The sequence below is a fragment of the Egretta garzetta genome, unplaced genomic scaffold, assembly GCF_000687185.1.
Source record: "Egretta garzetta isolate BGI_Z169 unplaced genomic scaffold, ASM68718v1 scaffold342, whole genome shotgun sequence".
Taxonomy (NCBI): domain Eukaryota; kingdom Metazoa; phylum Chordata; class Aves; order Pelecaniformes; family Ardeidae; genus Egretta; species Egretta garzetta.
Window position 1 is genome coordinate 422,399 of NW_009258887.1, and position 23,597 is coordinate 445,995.

Consider the following 23,597-nt stretch of genomic DNA (forward strand, 5'->3'; position numbering starts at 1 on the left):
TGCTCGAGATTGGGGGGGGTTAACAGTAATGCAGGCCTTTGAAATAGGCTGTGATTGCGCTTCAAAGAGCACAGTAAAATCCTGCCGTTTATTTAAAAATGTACGGTTCATTGAAACAAAATGCTCTAATTACTCAAATCTGAAATTTGAATAAGGCAAGTAGAGTTTAGTCATTCACTTCTAATAGCAGTTTGGAAATCAAGGCTAACTTTTGCTTCCTGTGTTGAAAAGCTACTGTAGAGCAAACCAGGTGTGAATTTAGAGCATGCCAGCTGCAGTGGCCTAGAGCCTTTATACTTCTGCTAAGAGCAGTTACAGGGCAATTTAGTTCAAAAGTTCTTTATGGAATAATAATCATGTCTAGGACGAAGTAGCTAGTGCTTACTAATTCTCACATGTAACAGTAATTCTCTTGGCTGAGCCGACATTTCTCAAGATTTACTGCTTTGGTTAAAATAAGCTGTACCTTTTAGAACAGAAAAGTGAGGAAGCGAGGTACCTGCTTTCAGGAGTCCTGTCCTTAACAAGTTGTGCTGGTCTCAAATATACTGAGAGGGGAGCAACTTCTCATGTATGAAGTTAGAAAAAAATGTCAAACTTCTAACAGAAATGTGTAGTCGAGGCGGATTATCAGAGATTTCTGAAATGTTCTCTCTGGAGAGAGAAACCAATTTTTATGAGCATTTCTCTGGGGTGTTTTTAGGGCTGCTTATGATACTTCTGCACCAAATGCAAAACGCAAATACCCAGATGAGGGAGAAGCTGATGAGGAAGAGATTGAAGAATATAAGGTAAGAAAAAGAGGAAAAAGTTACTTTTCCCTGGTGTTCGTGTGTCTCTGAGGGACTTACAAAATATGTGTGTGTGCATATAAATAAATGCAATGCGTGTAGATACTTTAAAATACATGTCCCTAAGTGGCATCTCCCTTGATATCTTCCACTGGGGAGGTCTAAGAGAGGGAGCACAGACACTAAGTGGTTCTCTTTGGACGTGGCTTAGGTACGTTGAACCGTATATGCACCAGAACCTGGTGTTTGGAGGCTTAATTTAGTGCTGTTCCTAGGAGGTAGTAGGCTTAGGTGATAGTGCCCACAGGGAATGGCAGCGTGCCATGGCTGGCTGTCTTGTGTGGGAAGGAGTGGTAAAACGTGTGTGTGCCTGGGTACACAAAAAAAAAAATCTGGACCAGAATTTCTTGGTGTCAGAAGAAACGCTTGCATTTAGCAAGAGGCACGGGCCATTGGATGAAACACAGGGAGGCCAAGGGTGTCGTCCAGCCTGGCTGCTGAGTGCAAAGGAATACGGTGCTGCATGACTGGAAGAAATAAGGGATTCTAAGGGAAAGGAAGTAAGGGGCTTGGTTTGGGGTATGCTTTAAGTATCCAAAATATCCAGGAAAAGTTCAGTTTAAAAAAATCCAAAAAACCCTGCCTCTGTGGTCATTGAAGAATGAGTGGTTGTCAAGCTGTCGTGCTCCTCATTTTTCAAATGCTCATCCAAGAGCTATTTGACAGCTTTCTTATTTCATACCCAATGTCATGTTTTGGCCAAGATGAGTGGTAGAGAAAGGAGGTTAAACAAAGGCATGATTACAATACAGCTGTCTTTCTGATTTGCTTTGTGATCTTGTTGCAGCATATATATTCCCTCTCCTTTTTTTTTTTTTTTTTTGGTCCTAATAACCGTGCTTCTGTGGGGAAGTAGAATCAAGGTTGGTGCATTTATGAAACAATGCAGTGTCTGCTGTTCTTTTGGATGCCTAAAAATAGTAATTGTTGAAATACGAGGCCTTGGTAGCATTACATTTGTGTTCAGGTTTATGAATATTTCTGTAATAATGTCTATTCTATCTTGCTAAAACAAAAAGTTCATGTGTGACAGGACATTTTTTGATTACTATTTTTTAAAGTCTATCTGTAAGTGGACAGAGATTCTTTTTAACACGCTGTTAGTCCGTACATCTTATTTAGCAAACCAGTCAAGTCACCATCTCAAAGAAGGGATTTACAGAGCGCATGCACTGTTTGTGAAGTGGGGTGTTTATGTTCACATTAGTGATCAGTTCATATCAGTTTATTTTACTCCTTCACCAATTATGTGAACAAAATTTTTTTCAGAGAAATGTGTGTGGATAGGTCACTTCATTTGGCAAAGCATGTGAATCTTATTATTAACATTTTCTTCTTGAGCATGGTGAAGACTTACCCTGAGGTGGGCTCTAACCGCTTGCAAGTGGCCAGACTCTTGCTATATTGCTGAAATTGAAGAATATTTTAATACTCGCTTGGACCACCTTCAGTTGAGCAGATGAATAGATTTAAGAAATGTGAAACTCCCGAGTAGAATATCTACAGTGGAGTCATCAGCTGTTTTCTGCAGACATCACTCATTTCCTATGGGCAAGGAGATAAGAACTTGCATAAATATAGATGAGATTTTACTAACTTTTTTCTTAGTACTTTGAGCCTCTTTAAATTGAGTCCTGTAATATGAACTGATACAAAAATCTAGATCCTTATGGTATCAAGCCCCATTGGATTGTGTTTAGTACTTGTTAGACAAAAGTAATAATAAACTATTAGTGTTGCAAACAAATACTGCAAGTTCGTCAGTTTTGTTAGGAAAACTAGAGGGAAGTATTTGTGATGTAAAGTGACTTGTATGTGTCTCAAACCCTGACTGGCAGTGTTGGGTTCTACGTGATGGTATCAATTAATCCTTCTGAAGTGGTTTAAAATATTTGTGCCCTGATTTCGGATTTGGTGGAAATGAGTGTGGCCTCAAACTTCAACTGCTCTAGCTGGAGCCTGAGCACCCAGCTGTAATTGCTGGCAAAGACGGGTTACTGTGAAGGTAGAACGTTGTTGTTACTGCGGTGCAGCGTGATGGCACAAGGTCTGCAGGGGTAGAGTGTGTGGATGTGGGCATGAAACCTGTAAACAAATGTAGCTGGGTATTTTAGAGAGAGGATTTCGGTCAGTTTCTAGCATTCCAAATGGAAAGTGAAGCAAGTTGATGACACCTAAATGCCTTGCGCTGGTGTTTTGAGAGAAGGCCAAGCAGTGACATTGACTTTTCCATTGTATGGGGGAAGCGTGAGAGCAGTTTTTGAGATGAAAGATGAAGTATGTTAATCTCTCGGCTACTTAGGAACATCTGATGCAAAAAAAGGCTATGGGTTTTTTTTTTATTCTTTTGTTTTGGGGTTTTGCGGGTTTTTTTTTGGTTTGGGTTTTTTTTATTGTAGAATAAGTGTAAATTTATAGTGATGGTTTTTAATAAGCATCAGGCTGATATGAAAATAAAAGGCAGTATGAAAATAAAGGGAAGCTTGTTAAGCTTCCCACTGGCAGCTTGACTTCTGTCTTGGAGCCTGACTACATTGCAAACCACAGAGCTGGGAGATATGGGAAGAGATGCGTTATTGGCAAAAATGAATAATGGGTATTTTAAGGTCAGAAAGTTGAATTGTGGTTCTAAAGAACTTCTACAATATTCCTGTTTTTGTGGAACTGTAACAGTTGTACTAGGGTTAGCTGAGCTCCCTGGTCTGTATTTGGAAGTGATAGATAAGGGGACTAGACTACCTGCTGCTGCGCCCAGGCTTTGCGTAGCCTGCTGAGAGTTGTGATTGTTGCTCTACCTCTCCCCTTTCCCAGGTGCATTTACTCAATTGTTTGAACCTGTATAAATGTCTGGTATCAACAGTGTTGTGTGGCAAAGAGTTCCGGAGTTTTAATTTTGTATGAAGTACAAAAATACCCGTGGTTCAAATTTGCTGTCAGCCAGCCTAATTTGATAGAGCCCAGTTTTGCCTTGTTTCTGTAAGCAGGAGCTTGTGAGCTTGGAATGCTTCCATGTCATTGTTCTGGAGGCTGAAGAAGTCTTACTTGGTTGAATCATGATAATTGTTTAATGCCTCTCTAGTCATTTGAGAAAAACTATACGCTTGAATATTGTGGGTAGTTTTTGTCGCCCTAACTCAGCAACAGTACACCAGATCTGGAAAACAAGGATGATCAATGTACAAGAACCAAGTGTTTTGTATTATTGTTAATTTCATTCTGTCTCTGCTTTAACTGTGTCCTCTTCCCTTTGAAAGTTGGTGGTGTGGGCTTTTTGTTTGTAGCTTTAAGACATTATTTTTTAAATCACTTATGAAGACATAAAGAAAACTGGTATGACTCAGAAGTAGCTACCTAAGAAGTGCTTATCATCAGAAGGCTAAGATTTAGAAATGGAAGAGGAGAAACAGGTGTAAGCTTATGATGGCATAAGCAGTTTTTAGTAAAATTCAAGCTTTCAGCTTCTATTTGCCTGAATAACGCTGCTGCTGCTTGTCTGCTGTTTATTCCTTTTCCTTGTCAACATTGTTGATGTTTCTGATAGTGATCTTTCTCTTTTTGGTCTGGCTAAACAAACAAACAAAAAGACACTATCTCTGTAAGTTCTTCACCTGAGTAATGGGGAGGGGGCATCTGTGACTTACTAATCACAGCAGGCATTTCAGAAGTTGGTTCAAAGCTCCCGTTTGGAAAGAACACAGAGCTTATTTTAAGATTTCAACAGCTAGAGGGATCAAAATAGGGAGAACGCGTAATTTTTCATTTGACAGTCAGATACCTTATGTAGCATGGTGTAGATGCAGCAGTACTCATAGCTTCTTCTCTGCATCTTTTGACTTAAAATGTGTGTTGGGGTTAGAAGTTGAGGGTTTTTTTCTATGAGAAATCTGGTTCTCCATCTTTCCTTTTATTTCAGTGTGTTAAAATGTCTTTTTTTTGTTTCAGTATTTCAGTCTTGAGACTGCTTTTCACATAAAGCACTGTATTAACTGATTAAGATTTCTTTTGTAGTCAGTAATGTATGAAAGAGCATATGCATCCTACTAAAATATGGTAGATGATATTATTTAATAGTTCTTCAGTTTTGTTTCTATAAATATATATACTGGATTGTTTCAGGGTCAGTGTGAAAACAGAAGGTGATGTGAAGGAGCAAGTCTCTTCTTTGTTTCTGTTCTCTCAGAGTTCTATGTTGGATGTTCAGGGTGTGTCAGTGTGACAGATCTCTGAACTCCAGAAATCTGATGAACAAGCAGTTGGTGACACACTAACTGGGGAAAAAAATTGCAATAAAATTCCTCTTCCCTGTAAATTTTGAGACTACAAAATGAGAATTTTAAAGTTACTCTTAAGGACAGTCCAAATGTGATACTGGCTTGTACCATGTGCTGCTTCTGCAAAGTGTGGACTTCAATAGATTTATATACAGAAGATGGTTTCAGCTGCTAGGGTTGGAACATAAGAGATAATTAAGTGGATATAAATGTGCAAAGGTTCTACTACAGAAGAACTTCAACAAAATATACCATTTGCTTTAGGAGTGAATTTTTGGGGGGACAAAAATTAGAAGTTCTACACCTTGTAAAGCACTGCCTATGCTGTCAGGGCCTAGAAAGGAAGGGTTTCTTATTTTATTCTTTCAGAGGCCTCTCCCAGTAACACTTTCCTCATTAATGAGAGACAGGCAGACCTTTTTGTTAATAATCAATTTCTTTTTCCCCCTCCAAAACTGGAGTTGGAACTATTCATGATCTGCTGTTTTAGGAGACTTCTGTTTGTCAACAGCCCACTTCTTCCCTTAAGAAGCAGAATCATAATGAGGAAACAGCATGATCTTGCATACTGCTTTATTTATATCTGCTTTATTTCCAAGGATGAAGTAGAGCTGCAGCAAGATGAAGAGAACCTGCCCTATGAAGAAGAGATTTACAAAGATTCCAGTACCTTTCTTAAGGTGAGCTGCTTTTGCAATTAGAAGTCTCGTCAAAGCTGGCATAGTTGTGTTAAACTATTTCTGCAATTGATGGTATTTTCAAATACTTCAGCTTTAGAGGCTGAAGCAATTGACTGGAATTCACAAGTACGGAAGAAGTTTCCTGTGAAAGGTACAACTGTAGCTAGTGTTTACATTGATCTGGCCAAAGATCTGGGTCAACTTACAATGAGCCATAGTAATGGTGGGCCTGATTTGGAACTAAAACCACAATGACGGTCTTGACTAGTGTAGCTTATAGAGGCATGTTGAAAAGCAAGAAAAAAATCTGTTACTTTCTCATTTATCAGACACATAGCGTGTGTGTGTTTAAGTCCAGTGATCTCCCTGTTGCTTTTGCTGACCTCCCTTTTGTTCTCCAGGGTACTCAGAGCTTAAATCCACACAACGATTACTGCCAGCACTTTGTGGATACAGGACACAGACCCCAGAACTTCATCAGAGATGTTGGTATGTCATAGTCAGTAATTTCATAGGATTTCTTCCTTCCTTAATTATTTGAAGATAACTCATTTTATTTGATAGCACTTCTTTTTCTTCCCCTTTTTAATTTCTTACAGTTATTGGGAAATGTAGATACACATATACTTCATAGTTTGTCTCTGTGTGGATACATATCAATATATACATTTATATGAATTATTTTACTTTTAATCAGTTAGGAGGTGATTATTACCAAGGCTTTTCATGGATTTATTTGAAAATATTTAACCAGGAAGATTTTTTCCAAAACTAAGCTCTTTTGGTTCCAGGAAGTAGGTGAGTCTAGTGAGCAGATCTCGAAACCTTTAGGAGTGTGAATAACTGACTTACAGTTCAGCTGTTTCCTGGACTGTATTGCCTCCAAGAACACATATAAAGTATGGAAAATACTTAAATATAAGTCAGTAAACAATACAGCTAACATTTACCAGCTAAATTGGTAAATGTATCTGTTGGCTACTCACTAGAGAGCCCGACATATTCTTGAGTTGGAGGATGTTATTTTTTAAGTTTACGTTCATCCAGCCATCGCTGAACTTGTTATTGAAATCTTACTTGAAATCTTACTTTACTAGGCCTGAATTTAATCTTTCTAAAACTTAGGTACAGTTTATTCCTGTTTGCCAGAATGAGTGCCTGGTAGTTATTTGTTTTTTAAAAAAGCAAGATGCCTCCCTCTGCCGTTTTCTGCAACAGTTCTCTGTATTTTATCAAGTTTAAGATTGTCAATACAAGCGTGTTGTGTATATGCCAGATGCCAGCCCCAAGAGGTTTGTTTTGCCTGTTGAGGCAGTTTGTTTCTTTTCTATATTTTGTGAATGCTTCTGTGAAACACATCTGGATGTTTAATATGAAAAATGGGCTGGTTGACTCAGTTATGTCTCTATCTGAAAAACATCTGGGCCTCACAGTTATGTACTTGAAATAGTTATACGCTGTTCTTTGAAGTAAGATGAGTACAAAGAAGTAGCAGCCCATGTTATTTACTCGGACTTCTCTGCTGCTTAAAGAGTTGGGAAGGACAGAACAAGTTGTTATAGGAGTGTTAATACGGAGATGAACGTGTCAGCAGCAGTTAGTCTAGTCTAACTTTACTAGAGACGAGGTATGTCAGGTTGCATATTGATTAGCATACATTTTCTACGCGAAGGTCAAGACTCTGCTTAGGTGCTACTTCGTAACTGGACATGACCCTACAAAAAGCTGTAGGGAAGTTGTGGCACCAGAACACCCAGTTATATCTTTTTTGATGTTGCTGTTGGAAGACAGGGAGACACCTGTGGGGGTTTGGTTTGGTTTGGTTTTAGGGTTTGTGGTTTGTTGGGGTTTTTTGGTTTTTTTTTCTTGTTTAAGTAATCTTAATTGAAAATTATTTTACATCTGTTGCTTAGCTGCTCATAACTGGCTTCCATTTCTGCTGGTCAGGTGTATTTGACTTGCACTGGCTGGAAGCAACACAGCAGTGGAAATCAGAAGAACATGGTGTTTTTAAGATGTTATGTATTTAAGGAAAAGGGTTACAGTAACTTCTGCACGTTTTATGCACACGTAGTAAGAGATAATAAGGTTAGATACCAAGAACTTTGCTTTTACCGGTATGATGCTAGCACTGGGAGTTCAGAAGTTTGAATTAAAATAAGGAGAGGGATGAAGTGTTGTGGAGTTTGTTGCCCCCATGGATTAGAACCATTTAAAGTTGTAAACTTAAATGAACATGAAGCTTTGTAAATAATTCTTGCTAAAGTTGAACTGATACTGCCTGGGCAGTGGGAATGGCACCTTTTTGGTTTGTGCTGCCTCCAGCAATAGCAAACCCATACTGTTTCTACTTAGAGAGAAGTGGGGGGGTTGTAATATACAGAAAAGTTTGCTTGCTTTTTTTCTTTTTAAAAAAAGTTTGCTGCAGTAAACCTAATTAGGGTTCTCCCTTTTACATTCTGTGCATATGAAAGGTTTGAAAATTAACATCATAAAGCTAAGTCTAGGAATCCAATAAATAAATATACACATATTCAAACCTTCGTGACTGGCACCAGTGTACCAAATCTCGATATAAGGCTTGCCTAAGGGAACCAGTCACACCCCAGTTGCTGCCTTAGAAAGTCTTCAAAGGTTAAATAAATAAGCGTATTATGTAAATGAATGTTAATTAGATCTTAATATAAACTTATGGGTGGGGGGTAACAAAAAAGCTTTCATCATTCTGGCACTTGTAGTTTATATGAAAGATTGTTTCCTTTTGATAAAAGGAGTTGTGGACTCCTGATCACTCTAATACTCTAGAGGAGATTAGAGCATAGACACTACATTTAGTAACAGCCATAATTAACTGGGTGAAGGAAGGAGGCTTTTGTGAAGTACTGAAAAAAAACCTGCTTTGAAGGGGTTGGCTTGTTCTAATAAAAAATAAAATGAGGCTAAGTATTAACATTTGGACCTATTCAGAATACTGGACAATGCTTAATTGATACAGATTTACTCTCTTAAGTAGTTGTTAACTTCATGTTTTCTTCTTCTTAGGCTTAGCAGATAGGTTTGAAGAATATCCAAAACTTAGAGAGCTCATCAGATTGAAGGATGAGCTGATATCTAAATCTAACACTCCTCCCATGTAAGTGTTCTTGCGGAAAATGCCTTTCTTCTCCAGACCTGTTTGAAGTTAGCTGTCTGCTTTGCAAATCTCTATCTTCAGCACCTGCTCAGAATTTACATTTTCTATTTCTGCTTGTATATACAAATTAATCGACTGAAACTTCAGAAGAATAAAATCAGTTTGTTTTTGTTAGGTTAATCTAGATGTTTAACATAGTATATAAACTAGATTTTCTTTCCAGTGTGTGATTATTTATAGTATCTAAAGTTTTGGTTTTCAAGACCAAACTGTCAACTGATTGGGCTGTAAGCTTTAACTTGGGAATTAAAAGAACATCAGATTACTGTGAATCTCATGCTATCATGCAGTTTACAATAACAAGAAAAGCTTTAAAAAATTGGCCTCTTCATATAACCTTGGTTGTTCTTGCAACAGCTTTTTTTGTCTAATGTTCAGCTATTATCTTAGTATCCATTAATCAGATGTTACTTTATAGTTTAAGATCAAAAAAAAAAGTTCAGGCTGGCTGGAAGTGATTAGTCCTGTTAACTTTGAATTACCTCCGAGTTTTTGCTGAACGTTAGACACGGTATAAGCATGCAGCATGTTACGCCCAGGAATTTGAACCTGTCAGAATATGAACCTAATGCTTTTAATATACTGTAGTCCTAATCTGTACCAAGTAAAACAGCATTATTTCATGAATGTCACATGAAAAATTCTGAAATAGTTGTCAGAACAATTGAGATGCAAACTGCAAAACTTGACTAGCTATTTTGAAGTTAGATGTGTTTTGGCATTCTTAGCCTTAAGCACAAAAGGGGGGAAAAATAGCAATTAAACGCTGCCTTCGATAACACCAAATCCACTTACCAGATATCTCTTCCAGATACTTTTCTTAGGAAGGGGGAGGTGGTGGTCTGCTAATCGGCTTTTTTAAGATTAAAGGTACTGAGGGGAGGACAGTGTAGTTTTTTGGATAGTGGTACAGCAGTGAGTGCTGGGCAGGTGTGGAGGCCAGTCATAAGAGTGCATTTGAGTGTGTATTTAATAAAATCAGTGTGGGGGAGAATTAGGCTTTTGTTGTAGGGGTAGAGAAATACTTTTCTACTGTATGAAAAGTAACCCCACTTCCAGTATTCAGAATCCTCTGCACATAACATACAATAAATGACAATTCTAAAATATGCCACTTTCCCTAACTGAAGCAAAATAGAAGTCTGTTAGCCAGGCAGTGAATATTTGCTTCTTAAATGTTGATGTTTCCTCCTATATATAGTCCATGGAGGTCCAGAAAGTTCAGTGATTCTGTACTAGATATTGTTGTACAGTCTGTGTGGGCATCTGTTTCCTGCTTGCTAAATTAGAATCCTAAAAACTGTTTATTCAGAGGAAGACTACTTTTTAAAAAAAAAAACTAATGCAACAGCATCCAGCCTAGGATAAGTGAGAATTTTTATGGATCTTCTCTGGATTTAGTACATTTGAGCTATATGAATTACACAGGAGACCTACTCTGAACTGGCTACACAGAAGTGCTGTGTGGAGTATAATTTTCAAACCACTGCTGTAACTTGTCCAAACAATCTATCATCTTTTGTTTAAACAGGTACTTACAAGCAGACTTGGAAGCTTTTGATATTAGGGAACTGAAGTCCAAATTCGATGTCATTCTCCTGGAACCACCACTGGAAGAATACTACCGAGAGACTGGCATTACTGCCAATGAAAAATGCTGGACCTGGGACGATGTAAGTATTGTTCTTGCTGTACTAAGGATTTAATACATGTATTTAAACAAATAGTTTGAGGATTTAATTTGGTATCAAAATGTTTGAGAGAAGTGTTTTGAGGAAAAATAGGATATGGTTTTTTGTTTTGTGTTTTAAAGAAAAGTTATCTTTTTGTAAAAACTTTTATATTGTGTGCATGCCTACACTATTGCTGTTAAAAGACTCTGTGATTAAGTAGTTTAATGAATTAAATACACCTTTTTGTTTTCCTTGAGCCTGGTTGAAAATTTAAATCTTAATAACAGTGGGTTTTCTCCCTACCCTCAAATCCATGAGAAAACTCATTCCATGGGTTTTCCTTTCTGTTTGGTTTTTGCGGTTGAAATTCAGAATATCCGTTGTAAATGTTCCCTTGTTTCTTGAAATTCTCAAAGAGATATTTAAGGTACGCTTTTTAGTATGCTGGTCTCCTACTCGGGAACAGATGAGTATGCTTCACTGCCATACCCCTTTTCTCCAAAGTATTGACTGGGTAGGAAATATTAACAATCAGACCAATTGTAATCCCAAGAAGCCTAACAAAATAGATAAACCTTGCCTGTGGCTTTTTTTCCTTGTATTTATGTATTCCCTTACTGTTCAGTCATAGAATTGTTTAGGTTCAGTCAGCTCTGGAAAAGCAAGGTGAGGGCTGGAGGCTATGAAGTGCTGGATGTCATCAAGCGTAACAACTCGATGACACAAAGCCTGCTGCCAAGTTGCCCTGTCCTTTGATTGAACCGGAGAATTCCTTGGGCATTGAATAAAAAATTTGCAATGCTAACGTAAAATAGCAATAAATTGGCTCTACTCTATGTATCTACACTTTACTCATTTAAAAAAAACCCAAACAACAAGCCCGCAAAAAACCACACAAACAAAAAAAAACCCACACAACCCCACACCCACAAGAAAACAGTCTGTAGTTGAGAGGAAGAGCTGGTTAAAAAAATGTTTGCATATGCATGTCAGGAATTCTTGGGTTCAGACATATGGTGGGAATATGCAACTAATAAGTAGCTATTATTTAGAGACCCTGTTTGAAAGGTATGCAGGACCATGCCTGCATGAGCAGCAAATTTGTCATAATACGAGCAAATGGGTAGATTGAAGCAGATGTTGCTGAGGTTTTTCCTCTCTGTGTTCTGTGCAGTTTGGGGGAGGGGGACGATGATGTTACTTTAAACTAGATTTAGTTTGAATTTGAAAACAAAGGCATTCATGCCTGTGATAAGAGACTAGGTGACTGCCTTTATGGAAGAGGTAGCTTCTGCGTTAGCTGTACCGTTGCATCAGGCAAAAATGGTGCCTGGCAATGTTGCCTGGGGAAAAACCATTCTGTCCTGACAGAAAAACTGGAAGTGTTGGAGGCAGGAGTCATCCTCTTAGTTGGGAGTTATATCCTCTTAGAATGGCTTCTACTGCATTATTTTTCTTCACAGTGGCACTGAATGAAGCTTGATTTGATGTGTTAGCAAGTTACAGATGAATCTTTTCAATTTGTAATGAGTAACAGATGCTTTGCATCTGAAGTTATTTCATCCTGAATGTTACTCATCTGTCATTGTTGAACAACTGTCCTGATAAATTCTTCCTGCTTTTTTCCTGAAAGTGAAAATGGAGAGACTGTCTTTCCTATATAGTAATAGGAATTAAGCTGGTTTTTTGTCTTTTGTTTTTTGGTTTTTTTTTTTTTCATTACGTATCTTCACAAGTTTCACATAAAGTAACTCCAGGGCTGAAAAGAAACAGAACACTATTGCTCTGTTATTAAATCTTTTTGCTACTAATTGAATGATAAAATGAAGCAGAGGTTTAGGAGGAAGAAAAAAATGTCATGTGGATTGTATTAGTCTTCTAAGTCTACAATTTTCTATACAGATACAATTTCTGTTAAAAAGAATAATTAAGATGGTAATCAGCTATGTTGAAAACACACAGTTGGATACTGACAAGGTAACTTTTACAACATACTTTCTGGAAAACAATTTTAAGAGGATGGCTGGGAATGGTCTACAGGCTAACATCTCTAATAAAAGTGCTTCCTGATGGTTTCTGTGATAATGCTTCAATGCTTATTAAGTATTCTTCCTGATATAATTGGTGATTTATATTTAATTCAGAAACACTTTTATTACCGTTATTATTATTAGATCATGAAATTGGAAATTGAAGAAATTGCAGCCCCAAGGTCATTTGTGTTTCTGTGGTGCGGTTCAGGCGAGGGTCTGGATCTTGGCCGAGTGGTAAGATGATGTTTTAATTCAATTTATCAGGGACAGGCTTAAGAGTTTATTTTTATCGTTGACTTTTTCTGTATAGAATTCTCAACTGTAACTGCTGAGAGGTGTTTTGTTACTGTGGTATAGGATACATAATTTTAAGTGGATTAAATAAATTTAAGTGTATCTGGTGTTAACTATTTAGATACTGTTGTTTTCCAGATGACTCGCTGTGGCTGTGTGAGGAAGCATAATTCTATAGGGTCTAGAAAGCTGTACTGCTGTCTTGTTTTTAATGTATGCATGTTGCCATAGGAGCAGGTTGCCATGTTGAGTGCATTTACAACATTTTTTTAACAGCAGTCTTAATAGTTTTCTGCCAGAAAAATTCATGGTATTAGAAAGGTGCTACTGTTCCATAAAGTGGTATAAAATTGTGTGCGGGGCACTGCTTATTTTCAGAAAACACCTGGATTTTAAGTGGGTTTACTGTCAGTGAGCTCTACAAAGTTTTACTTCCCTATAGGATCTGGGGTTTTTAGACTTGACTTTCTGTATGCCAAGGTAGCACTACTTGTGTTGGGGATGGTGGAATAAGAATTTCCAGTTGGCTCTTGCTCTGCTGAAACATTCTTTGCTTAGTTTGGGCGGTGCTTTCTGTTAAAACAATACGGCATTTGCTAAAGAACCACATGTGGTTACTAAGCTGTTTGCTTTTTCATTCTGAGGTTGGTTGAAGTGGCTATTTCAGCTAGATTGATTTTGGTTGCTGGCATATTTGTCGTAGCTGGACAGTTCTTGAACACGGCAATAACCAAATGAGCTTGAGTCCTTAATGCCCAATTTCCTCCCTTTCCAAGACTACGCTCACAGGAGTTAAGGATTAAAACATCATGTAAGGGTGGTGGGTTGGTTTTTTTTTTCGGGGGGTGGGAGGGGAGGGCGTTACAGGTGTGGGAAAAGCCAGAAAATGGTAGCAAAGGCTTTTGGCTATTTGTCTTCTCATTTATAGAATTTTACATTGATGTGAGAGAGGGCCAAGGCCACTGATCACTATGTTGTTCAGACTGGTTTTGACTAAATTTAAGTGTTGCTCAGTAAAAATGAGTGCAGAGTTCCATAGGGGATCTCTGTCGTGGTTAGATATTAGTAAACAAGTTTGTGGTTTGTTTTTTTTTTTTTTTTGGGCAGCTTGACAAAACAGTACAGTCATGCCGGTAAACTGTTTCATTCATCTGTGACAAATTTCTTTTCCAGTTACGCTTTACAAAAAGTCATGTACCTATATGAGTGTTCAGTTTAGGTCACCTAAGTTGTTGGTGTAGTGTGAACTGTTTTATCTGTCTATAATATTTAGTGTCTACGCAAATGGGGTTACAGAAGATGTGAGGACATTTGCTGGATTAAAACGAATAAGAACAATCCTGGAAAGACCAAGACTCTCGACCCTAAGGCTGTTTTCCAAAGAACCAAGGTAAAAGTTTGGCTCAATTTCTCCTCTGTTCCCACCCTGGCTCCTCATCCTGATGAAACACCCGGTGCTTCGCGGCAGTCGGTGACGTGCTTTGAGGAGAGCAGACAGGAGGACTTCAGAGTTCTGTTCTACAAAGTACATTACGTGGAAATAAACATATTCATAGGATGAATGATGAACTTCTGTCCCCTTCTTGACTTCAGGCAGCGTGAGGTATAGAAGTTTCGTTACATTTAGTGCTGCTTGGTACATTTCTATTACAGTCCTCTAAATGTGACGCTCATTTGAGCCTTGTTGAAATGCAGGTAGCTGAGGAGGGTTCATAGATTGATGGAACAAGAATGAAATCCTGAGAGGGAAGATGGAAACTGAATAGAAAATGTTACTGTATGTTGGGATGGTTTTGATTTGGGGGTTGTTTTGGTTATGGGTGAATTGCTAATTGCTAATCTATTGCTAATAGACTAACCACCTGTTTATTTACCAATTAGCAATACCTTTTGTGTAAAAACACAAGCTCCTTTCCAGGCTAGAGGAGAAAACCTGCTGGCAGAGGAACACATTTTGAATGGAACTAAACTTAGCAGTGATTTAAAGTCAAAAGAAGTCTTCAAATTAACTCTATCCCAGCTGAAACCAGGACAACTGTAGATTATAAATGGATGTAGTCATAAAAAATAACTCTGGAAGACAGGCTAATGGTTCTAAATATACATGTGCAGGTATGTGTGCAGAGCACGAACCAGATAGGGGGGCTGTTGGGGAGCACAGACAGGCAGCATCTCCTGCCTTCCTGAAGGCGACTGTAATGCACAAGTGACAGAATTGGTCAGCTTGGTTTAAATTAAACAGGTTCTTAGGGATGTGTGGTGGAGGACGTGTATTGAAGAAGGCACAGAGGGAAAAAAAAAAAGTCTTGATTTAAGACTCCAATGTATGTTATTCAAAACCTTAGACAAATGTAGATAGGATTAATAAGGTATTGTTTTGGGTGTATGTGTGTGTAACTGTGGCAGTTTTACTGAATACACATTGTTGGCTGACAATAATTTAAAGTGTCATTAACCTCAGGACTCATTCCCCATTCATTAATCATTCGTTAGTATTAAACATCTTCAACTCTGTCTCAGATTTACCATTTTTTAGGAGTATAAACTTCTGTTTAAAGTATCTGGAATCTTTCTTTGATTTGCATTTACATTAATCTGAGGTTTGTTTTATTAGTTATAAATATAAGTATGAATTTTGTATGTTTATTGCAACTATGTGCAGCTCGCTCATGAGGGAGAGGCTAAAACTAACACAGGAGGGTTTGTGGAGGGACTTCATGTCTTTGTTTAACAGAGGAGAATAGTTTCCTGTATTAGAGAATTTCTCTGTTTATTGATCAAGGGTTGGGCTGAGGTCACTGTTTAAGCTACCTCAATTTTCAATGTTTGTTATATTCTGACTGAATAAGTAGTCTGTTGTGCAAGATGTATTTACCAATGATTCCAAGAGCAAATGCTATCCTGTTACGTTTAGTTTAGGACCGCTTTATGCTGTGCCACCTGCTGTATTATCGAAGGTTAAGGTATAACGAATGATGTTCCATGTCTTACGAAAATAAAATGTTTTGGATAGTTCTTCTAAAGCCTAGATTTACCAGGTTTTGCTTGATGGGTAGTTTGCTTAGCAGTATCGTGCCTTTTTATTTAGTTAAATATACAGTCCAACCCCCCTGTAGCTTGGGTGCAGTTGATCAGCTGCGTAGATTTGATAGGTCACCTATTCTGCCTTTCGTATTTATTCACTAACTCTTAAAATCCTTGCCAAAAATCTGGAAATGATTAGATACTCTTGTCTGCAAGTTTTTTTTAGAGCCATCTGGTGGCGCTTAGTAAATCAGCGTTTTATGATACTGGGGAAAATTGCTCATCTGAGCTTAATATCCCCAGAAACAGAACTCTGAAATGAATATGTAGAACCCTCTTTTCATCCTGTACCAAGTATGGTGATTCCTCATTCATAGATTCTACATACTAGTCACTTAAATTGATCTGTAATGTTTTAGAGGAAAGGAAAGCAATGCTGTTACACTTAAAGAACATTTCTAAAGCTGATGGAGTTGACTGAGAGTGCATTGACAGTGGTTTTACTTTTTTGATGCAGTGATATCTTCTAAAAAGGGTGAAGGCTACTCTGGTAACAGGTACAATATGAAAAAGCGCATCTTGTTTTCACTGACTGGCTGTTTTATGGCTGTTTTATGACTAAGAACTTTGAAAATTATTTGGAAGAATAAAGTTAGGATCAGAATCCTGATACAAGTATTAATCATAATTAATAACTGTTCCCTTACTTTTGCCACCACCTTGTACTGTCTTCCCTCGTGTTGATTTCCCAGGCTTTCCAGCTTAAAGCTGTAACTTTTCTGTAACTGACGAAGTTCAGCCATCTTACCTCAGCCTCTGTTGGAGTTCTACCACTTCGTAGTGTAGTTCATCAAGCCAGGTAGCTTAAACTACTCTCTGCTTTGCTTTCAGAAGGCTCTTTTGGTAGCTCCAGCTTGCTCTGCTCTTCTAGTTCATGCTTCAGGCTTTTTTCTGGGTAAGAGTAGGAGCTACTCTGCCTAGAATTTCCTTTTCCCTCTGTTGTGCTCAAACCACGGATTTCTGTGCTCTAACAGTATGTGCGGCATCTGACAGGTACTCTTCTGTGTTCTGTGTGCGTAGGAGCACTGCCTCATGGGCATTAAAGGAACTGTGCGTCGCAGTACAGACGGTGACTTCATCCATGCTAATGTTGACATTGACCTGATCATCACAGAGGAGCCTGAAATTGGCAACATAGAAAAACCTGTAGAGATTTTTCACATCATTGAACATTTCTGCCTTGGGCGACGACGTCTTCATCTGTTCGGAAGGGACAGTACAATTCGACCAGGTAGCTGTTATGTTTATTTTTATCTAATAGTTAAATTTTAATTTACTTTTCATAACCCTCTTCCATCATTTGAGGCTACTTGATGCGTTATGATGGAAGCTGAGACAATAGCGGTTAATCCTAATGCATGATTCTCAAGGAGGTACGTTTCTGGTTTATGTGAAGATTTGTCAGTGTCAAAGCAGTTGTTGTTTGGCAAGTCTATGACAACTACCAATTCTGTTAATTTTCTCAGAAGAAAGTTTTTTGTTAACCAGTATTTTCACCTGTTGGTGTGTTTTACACTTCTCAGAAGCATGAATTCTTTCCCTATGTCCTGTTGCCAGTATGTGAAGACCCAGTATCTGACAGTGGGTGCTGCATCTAGCACTGAAAAATGCCTAGAAATATATGGATCAGATTGAAGGTAACTGCATTTGATTTGTTTCGATGGTCAGGCCTTTCAATTTATCATGCGTAAGTGACGAAGGACTTTCATTGCAGAACAATACAGACTAGAAAAATAAAATCTATTTTGACACATTTTAGACTTTTGTATCAGTTGTCAATGGCATTTCTGCATAAAGCCTAAGGTGAAATAAACCTTGAGAGTCCTGTTTCTTCCAACTGCCAATGCATGCTTGAATTGACAGACTTTATACCTCGTGTTACGGATGGCGTAGTCGTACTGTGCGTACTGATGGATACTGCGAGTGTCGGTCTCTGAGCAGTTCATGGTAACAGCATGCCCTTTTCAAAAGAAAGTGGTGGGGGAATGTGAGTGGGGCAAGGGCTGTAGCTGCGCTCGCTTTAGCTTCCTTCAGCGCTTTTGTGTAACGCTGTTTTCCCATAAGTAGGGATTAATAGTTTGGATGGCAGAGGAGAAATGGGTACAAGTCCGTCCAAGGCCTGGTCTGCTCTGTGTGAATGATAACACTTACGGTATTAAAAAGTGTTGCTTATTCTTTTGCTGCAATTGGAATAGGATGTCAAATGGTATGCAAGGTGCAAGCAATAAGTTACCTAAATAAATGTCAAGGTGGTGTTTCTCTCTTGCTCATACGACTACGGAGTAGTGATTATTGGCCATTCCTAGTCTTTGGCTGGCCTTTGGCTTGAATTTTAATGATCATGTCAGTCTTAATTCTGTTGGTTACCGGGATGTGTGTCTGTGTGGAGGGGGCTGTTCTGTTTTGTGGAAAGACATCATTCAGGTGTTAGGTCAATGCTGTTGTAGGTGAATTCTTATATGTTAATGTCCCACAGGGTCATGTTAGTCTGATTCAACTCTTGTATTTTTAAATTTGGTGGTTATCCTGGGATTGCATGGTGTACTTTCAATCCTGTACTCATCACAGCAGTAGGGACACCTTCTTTCATTTACTCTTTGTTCAAGAAGCTGGCAGGGCACCGTGTTTCTATCGATTAGCACTTCGAGTTTAGAGTTTAGAATTACTGTTTGTGAATCCTCACAGTGCTCTGTGAAGTAGAAAACCTAAACAAATAGACTCTTTCTTTTTTTTTTTTTTCTTTTTTCTTTCTTTTGTTTTTTAAATGTGGAGGAAGCAACGTAAATGTTACATAAATTCCCACGGTAAAGTAAACAGTGCTAAAGAACTGATCCCGGGTTATTTTGAATTCTTGTTTTCCTTATAAGCATGTTGTTGAGATCACTGAACTATGTTTTTCTTCATTAATACATGTTACAACTGAAAATTAAATTTCCACTGACATTTTTAAGTGGTCTGAGCCCCACTTTAGATCTGAGTGCTACTTTAGCTCATAATATGAAGAAATAGGAATGTGCTTGTTTGAAACGTCTTTCTGCCTTGATTCACTTGGTGAGGCTGAAGTGCCCACTGACTGTTTGTGCATAAACAGGCTAATTTAACTCTTCATGCTCTAGTTTCCTATAGTGGGCTTCAACAGAATTGTTACTGTATTGTGTGTTCAAATGTGTGCTTCCAGCGCGCTGTGCTCTTGGCTGCACTGTCACAGCTGGTGTCTGGAGACAAAATTACCTAATTCAAGTTCAAATGCGTTTTAAAAAGGGGAGAAGAGGAGGATGATGTTATTTTTAAACTAGATGAATTTACTGCTCTGGTTTACAGTTTGGTCCCAGAGGGGCTGGAAAACATTGTTGGGGTGTAAGAAGAATTAGGAAGGAGGAGGAAGGTGTCTTGTAAAACCACAGCTTGAATGTTGCCATGGATCTATGTAATAAAGGTGATCTTTTCATTCCATTCAGTACAGGTGACGTGTAGATACGTGTCTGTCCCAGTCACTTGAGCATTCACCTGCTAGGAAAAGGGTGGTAACGGCCTTGAAACATGACATTTGTTCTTGCTTTTGTTGACTCTGGTTTTGTTCCCTAGGTTGGCTGACTGTAGGACCCACTCTCACAAACAGCAATTTCAACGCAGAAACGTATTCTTCGTACTTCACAGCTCCAAACTCCCACCTGACCGGCTGTACCGAAGAGATTGAGAGACTTCGGCCCAAGTCACCACCACCCAAGTCCAAGTCTGACCGGGGAGGTGGTGCTCCCAGGGGAGGAGGAAGAGGAGGGACTTCAGCAGGCCGAGGAGAAAGGGGCAGAGAGAGGAACAGAACTAACTTCCGGGGTGAGAGGGGTGGCTTCAGAGGGGGACGTGGAGGTACCCACAGGGGAGGCTTCCCCACCCGCTGATGACTGTTAGGTAATCGCTTCTTCCCCCGGTCCTTTGCCTCATCTCTGAATCTCTTTCTTAGTCTTGTTCTTGCTGAAGTGAATTGTTCTGGGGCCTCACGCTAGATGACTTCTAAAATCGGTTTTGGCGCAAGCCGTTACGGATAGCCTGCCTTCCAGTGACCGGCCCAGGCCAGGCCCCGCACCTGACGGTACTAAAGTGGGCCTCCCGGCAGCTTCTGTTTGTCAAAGCAGAGCGCACCATCTCTTCAAACCACGGGTAGGATTGAAGATACTTGCTCTTCCCTCACGAAGCTTGCAAGGTGTGGGCTTTTTTTTAACTGTTGTTTTCTCCAAAACATGAATTCCTCTTCCTTCTTTGAAGGTTCAGGCTTGGACTGACTTAGAATTAATTGCGGTGGAGGGGGCATGAAATGCAGTTCTGAATTGCATGGCCATAGCAGGCGTACTCTTATTCATGGAAGGGAAAGCGCTGTGTCTATATTGACACCTATTTTAACTTCTCTGAAACTAAGGAGCAAATGGAATAAATAGAATTCTATTTTTTCTTATATTTGGTTTAAATTTCCCAAATTATTCCTGGGAACAGGGAACAAATTTGCTTTTCATTTGTGGTGTCTATGCACTCGCTTTTCATATCTGTAGTGGGGAGAGTGGTAATTCCATGCAGTTGTCACGAAGTCACACATTTATAGGCAGTCCAGAACTTCTACATATGGGGTTTTCCGCCCAGCGTCTGCTCATAACAAACAGCCTTGTTCCTTGGTAGGGAAAACCAGTGTTATTGCAGAGCAGTTGCAATGACCTCGCTGGAGGTGGCGTTGGAAATGTGAGGCGGTGTTGGAAGAGTGAGTGCTTCCCAAGACCTGGGTGCGGGAACGGAACAGAGTGGCTGGCTTTGCCTGTGGGCCTTACGCCTGTTGGGAACAGCGTTTCCTGTGGGTCGTCAGCTCCAGAGTACCGTGTGAAATGAAAGCCATTCACTTTGGTAGGTACCATATTTGTTTTTAGCAAAACCAGAACTCTGAACTTCTTGGTCAGTAATTGGTAGCCTGAACACGTCTGGCTGGCAAAGTCTCCAAGTTGTAGGTGTGGATTTTGGAAAATTGGCTTTTAAGTCTCACAATGTTTCTCTCCTGAAGCCTAGCTTTTAATAACTGTCCTGTAAAGTAGTGGATTATTAAACTTGTTTATCAAAGCTAATGTTGAAATATTTTTCTTAATATCGTGTGGGTTTGTTCTCCTTGAGGTTTTGGAATTGCTCGGTTTTACTGTGGTTTCCTCCCTACTGTTGTAAAAGAGGTGGCGTAACTGTTCTTTTGGTGTATGAAATCTTAGCACAGAAACTTTTGTAGGGTCTGGCTGGCTTTGGGGCCTCGGTAGCGTGCTTGGTAAGGGGCTGCTAAAGTGCCAATGACACTCGCCCACTGTTTGCATTTTGTTTCTTCCTGTGTTACATTCGTACATCTGAGGAGCGACTGGCTTGGGGGGGTTGGTGTTTTAAGGGTGGTGCTCAGTGGGCTGGCCACAAAGTCTGCCGAAGGCTACTTGGAACAGCATCCAGATAGGTAACGTGCCATAGTAATTACATGCCTAAGCATGTTCTTACTCAACAAGTAAATACTGGAGACATTTAACCTTAGGAAGGCTGCTTTTGTGCCTGTGACAAAAGGTATTTTTCTTTTTTTTTTCAATTAGTAGAAAATGTTAATTCCCATTTCCCCTTCTAATTGTATGTCTGTAGCTGACAGTTCAGGGCTTAAGCTACTCTTAACATAGAGGGTCAGAGTACGCCCAAGAGGAGACTCAAAGGGATTTTAAGACATTGGGCAACTGTAAATCCAGCCATCCCTCCGCTTGAGACATCTCTCCGCTTACCGACAGTGCTGGTCAGAAGTTGGTCGAAGGGCTGGGTGCGCTGCGCAGGTGAGTGGGCAAAGCTCGCGGGGAGTTGAGGTCCTTCCCCAGCGCAGCGTCACGAGCTCTTCGCGTACATTTGTAGACAGGGAATGCTTTGTTCAGTGGCCTGGGGTTTAGGATGCAAACTAAACACTCTTGATCTGACAATGGAAGTTAAATGGCATTAAGTCAAGGGATTAATTTTCAAATACTTGGATGTTTTAAAATCCTTGGCAGGGGATAGAAATAGCCAGCATGCACTTCAGAAAAGAATAAATGATCAATTCAAGCCCATTACATGGGAAACATCTAACAGTATTTTGTTTTTTGACTGTGGCTTTTTAGGGACATGCTGAATAACCCAAAAGTGCTAGAGACTGAGGTCCGTGGTTCCTGTATATAGCAGAAAAAATTATTTCCCCTTGGTAAAATTGGTGAAGCAGGTTGCAGCGTTATTGCTGTAGTCGAAATTGCCCAGTGCGATGGGCTGGAGGTCAACGTAGTAACATGGGGGGAAGCTTACTCATCTGCTTCATAACGGGGTCCTTCTCAGGGGTGCAAAAGCAAGCAGCAGGTAAGTTCTGTGGCAAAACATGAAGTAAGTTTGAGTATAATTATTGCAGCAATTAAAAAGGAGAAAGGAAAAAATAAAGCCTAATTACTGTAAATCTGCATTGAGTATTACAGTCCTGTATTACAGGAGTATTGAGATATATATCAATACTGATACACTGAGTATTACCGTATTGCAGTCCTCCGCTACTGGAGCCAGGCAGTGCCCCTGTAGCGTGCGGTGTGCAACTGGTGGGATTGCTGCAAGAGCTGCTGGATCAACGCCTGCCTGCACCTTGGTGCTAGTTCAGCCATTCTGACATCGTAACCCAGGTCCAGTTAACTGTACAGGAGAGGCTGGCGCTCCGATGAATTAGCGCTGCAGCTATACACAGCTTTGTCTCACCGCTCCTTCGTTCTGCATAGCACCGCCGTGCCTGAACTCCTGCTGGCTGTAGGCTCTGCCAGCGCACAGGTAAGTGACCGGTACCTTCGCTCCGGAGTCCTTGGTGTGAAACAGGTTGCCCTAACGCAGTTGGTCAGTGGTGCTTGTGTGGCCTGAGCTGCCCGAGCAGAAGCTGCACATGGATGTGGTGCAGACGCGATCCGGCCAGCGGCAAACTCCGTGGAGTGAGGTGAGGACACGGTTCTGAGCGAGCGTGGCTGAGGCGGGAGCTCACCAGCTTCCTACTGCTGAGGAGAAACTCATTCACTGCAGTTAAGCACAATTTTTCTGAAACAGTTTATGTGCCTGGCTGCCTTGGCACATTTGAGCCCGAGTTTGCGCAGGTGTCCTTACTGTAACTGGGGGTGATGCCAACAGTGGAAACACCCCGAAAATTCTGCTAACGCCAGGTAAGGCTGCCTGTCTTTAAAGTCAGAGTAGGAGGTGGTGACCTACAGTGGGCTTTACTAATTGTTAGATGCACGGCATTGGTTATGCTGTGTAGGAATTATTGTTGCCAATTGAACTTTGCCGTGTTCCTGGCTCCTGAAGCCAGGGGGACAAACTTTTTATGTTTTTGTCCTGCTGTGCTTGCAGGGAGGGGCAGGGGGAGGAGTTGTGTGAACCCTGAAGCCAGTTTCCACCGGCTGTGGTGATCTGGGGTACTAGTTTGAGGTGCTCCTGTTTGAAAGGGGTTGGACAGCTTTTGGCAGAGGCTGGCAG

General features: G+C 39.9%; 1 protein-coding gene across 1 annotated transcript in view; it reads left to right on the forward strand.

The window, feature by feature from the left end:
* The window catches only part of METTL14 (methyltransferase like 14), a 23,467-nt gene extending 863 nt beyond the window's left edge, over positions 1-22,604 (forward strand). Inside the window, exons 3-11 of the mRNA XM_035889639.1 lie at positions 704-791; positions 5,722-5,802; positions 6,204-6,291; positions 8,845-8,935; positions 10,527-10,668; positions 12,843-12,935; positions 14,269-14,385; positions 17,100-17,310; positions 19,665-22,604. Coding sequence (XP_035745532.1) covers positions 704-791; positions 5,722-5,802; positions 6,204-6,291; positions 8,845-8,935; positions 10,527-10,668; positions 12,843-12,935; positions 14,269-14,385; positions 17,100-17,310; positions 19,665-19,978 — 1,225 coding nt within the window. The 3' untranslated portion in view covers positions 19,979-22,604. The remainder of the gene's footprint in view (positions 1-703; positions 792-5,721; positions 5,803-6,203; positions 6,292-8,844; positions 8,936-10,526; positions 10,669-12,842; positions 12,936-14,268; positions 14,386-17,099; positions 17,311-19,664) is intronic.
* The last annotated feature ends 993 nt before the right edge of the window (positions 22,605-23,597 follow it).